This window comes from Aphelocoma coerulescens, chromosome 29 (assembly GCF_041296385.1).
Source record: "Aphelocoma coerulescens isolate FSJ_1873_10779 chromosome 29, UR_Acoe_1.0, whole genome shotgun sequence".
Taxonomy (NCBI): Eukaryota; Metazoa; Chordata; class Aves; order Passeriformes; family Corvidae; genus Aphelocoma; species Aphelocoma coerulescens.
The window spans coordinates 922,501-924,449 of NC_091042.1; the positions used below are offsets into that span (position 1 = coordinate 922,501).

At 68.9% G+C, this 1,949-nt stretch overlaps 1 protein-coding gene across 1 annotated transcript in view; it reads left to right on the forward strand.

The window, feature by feature from the left end:
• The window catches only part of MFSD5 (major facilitator superfamily domain containing 5), a 2,362-nt gene extending 734 nt beyond the window's left edge, over positions 1–1,628 (forward strand). Inside the window, exon 2 of the mRNA XM_068997543.1 lies at positions 8–1,628. Within this exon, the coding sequence (XP_068853644.1) occupies positions 32–1,348 (1,317 nt within the window). The 5' untranslated portion in view covers positions 8–31 and the 3' untranslated portion in view covers positions 1,349–1,628. The remainder of the gene's footprint in view (positions 1–7) is intronic.
• The last annotated feature ends 321 nt before the right edge of the window (positions 1,629–1,949 follow it).

The window sequence follows — 1,949 nt, forward strand, 5'->3', positions numbered from 1 at the left end:
TCCCCAGGCCCTCCTGCGCCCCCTCCCCACCATGTTCCTGCTGCCCTGCTCTGCCCTCGCCCTCCTCCTCCTCACCTGCCTGGCTCTGGAGCCGCCCCCGCGCCGCCCCCCACCCTCCAACCCGGCCTTCCGCCGCTTCCAGCGGGAATTCCTGCTGGGATACCTGCCGGCGCTGGCTGCAGACTGGCTGCAGGGCCCGCTGCTCTTCCGGCTGCTGCAGAGCCGGGGCTTCCTGCGCAGCCAGATCGCTGCCCTCTACTCCTGTGGCTTCGCCTCCAACGTCGCCTTTGGCCTCGTGGCCGGTGCTTTTGTGGATCGGCTCGGCCGGAAAAAGTCCTGCGTGTTGTCCTCGGGGCTGTGCTCCGCGTCCTGCCTGCTGCAGCTCTCCCGGGATTTCCTGGCACTGGCAGCCGGCCGGGTCCTGGCAGGGCTCGGCACCTCCCTGCTCTTCTCTGCCTTCGAGTCCTGGTACGTCCACGAGCACCTGGAGCGCCACGACTTCCCGGCCGAGTGGATTCCCGACACCTTCTCCCGCGTGTCCCTCTGGAACAGCGGCCTGGCCGTGGCAGCCGGCCTGGTGGCCGAGCTGGTGGCTGAGGGGCTGGTGCTGGGCCCTGTGGCCCCATTCCTGGTGGCCGTGCCCTTCCTGGTGCTCTCGGGGATCTTTGCTGGGAAAAACTGGGATGAGAACTATGGGAAGAACCGGCCCTGCGGGAAGGCCTGCGGGGAAGGCCTGCGGGGCCTCGTGTCCGACCCCCGGGCACTGCTCCTGGGGCTGGTGCAGGCCCTCGTGGAGAGCATCCTCCTCATCTTTGCCTTCCTCTGGACACCCGTCCTGGAGCCGCACGGGATCCCGCTGGGAATCGCCTTCTCCGGGTTCACGGCCGCCAGCGCCGCGGGCTCGGCGCTGTTCCGGCGCGGCGTCAGCGGGAGGCTCCGGCTGCAGCCGCTGCGGCTCCTGCCCGGCTCCGTCCTGCTCCTGGCGCTGGCCCTTCTGCTCCTGGCGCTGCCGCTGTACCCCGCTGGCGACTTCCTCGCCGTGCTCGTGCTCCAGCTCTCCTGTGGGATTTACTTCCCGGCCATGGCGTTCCTGCGGCGCCGGCTGGAGCGGGGAGGGGACGCGGCGGGAGGAGCGCGGTGGCTGCGGCTGCCCCTCGGCCTGGGCCTGGCACTGGCGCTGCCGGCGCTGCCCGGGGACCCCGCGGGGACACGGCGGGTGTTCGGGGCCGCGGCCCTGGCCGCGCTGGGGGCACTGGGGGCAGCTGGGGGTGTCCTGGGCACCACCCGTGGGGACGAGGGGCTGAGGGTGGGGGACGAGGGGCTGCTCGAGGGGGACACCGGGGAATGATGAGGACACCGGGACAGGACACTGGGACAGCTCAACAGGGACACCTGGCTGTGGTGGGGACACTGGGACAGTTTGAGGGGGACACCAGGATGTGACAGGAACGCTGGGGCATGACAGGGACATGGACACTGGGACAGCTTGGTGGGGGCACTGGGGTGTGACAGGGACACCAGGACAGCTCAGTGGGGACACTGGGGTGTGACAGGGACACCGGGACAGCTTGGTGGGGACACTGGGGTGTGACTGGGACACTGGGACAGCAGGACAGCTCAATGGGGACACAGGGACAGCTTGATGGGAACACTGGGATTTGACAGGGACAAGGACAGTAACACCTGGCTGGGACAGGAGCACTGGGACAGCTCAGCAGACACACCAGGATGTGACAGGGTCAGGGACACGGGAAGAGCCCATGGGGACCCCAGGCAGGGACAGGGTCACAGTGTCACCCCCGCGCTGAGCTGTGAGTGACAGTGACACTGGGCCACCCCGTGGGGATGCTGAGCTGTGATGGGTCACAGGGTCACCCCACGATGGACTGGGGGTGATTGGGAAACCCCAGGAGGACACTGAACTGTGGTGGGGGTCTCAGTGTCACCCC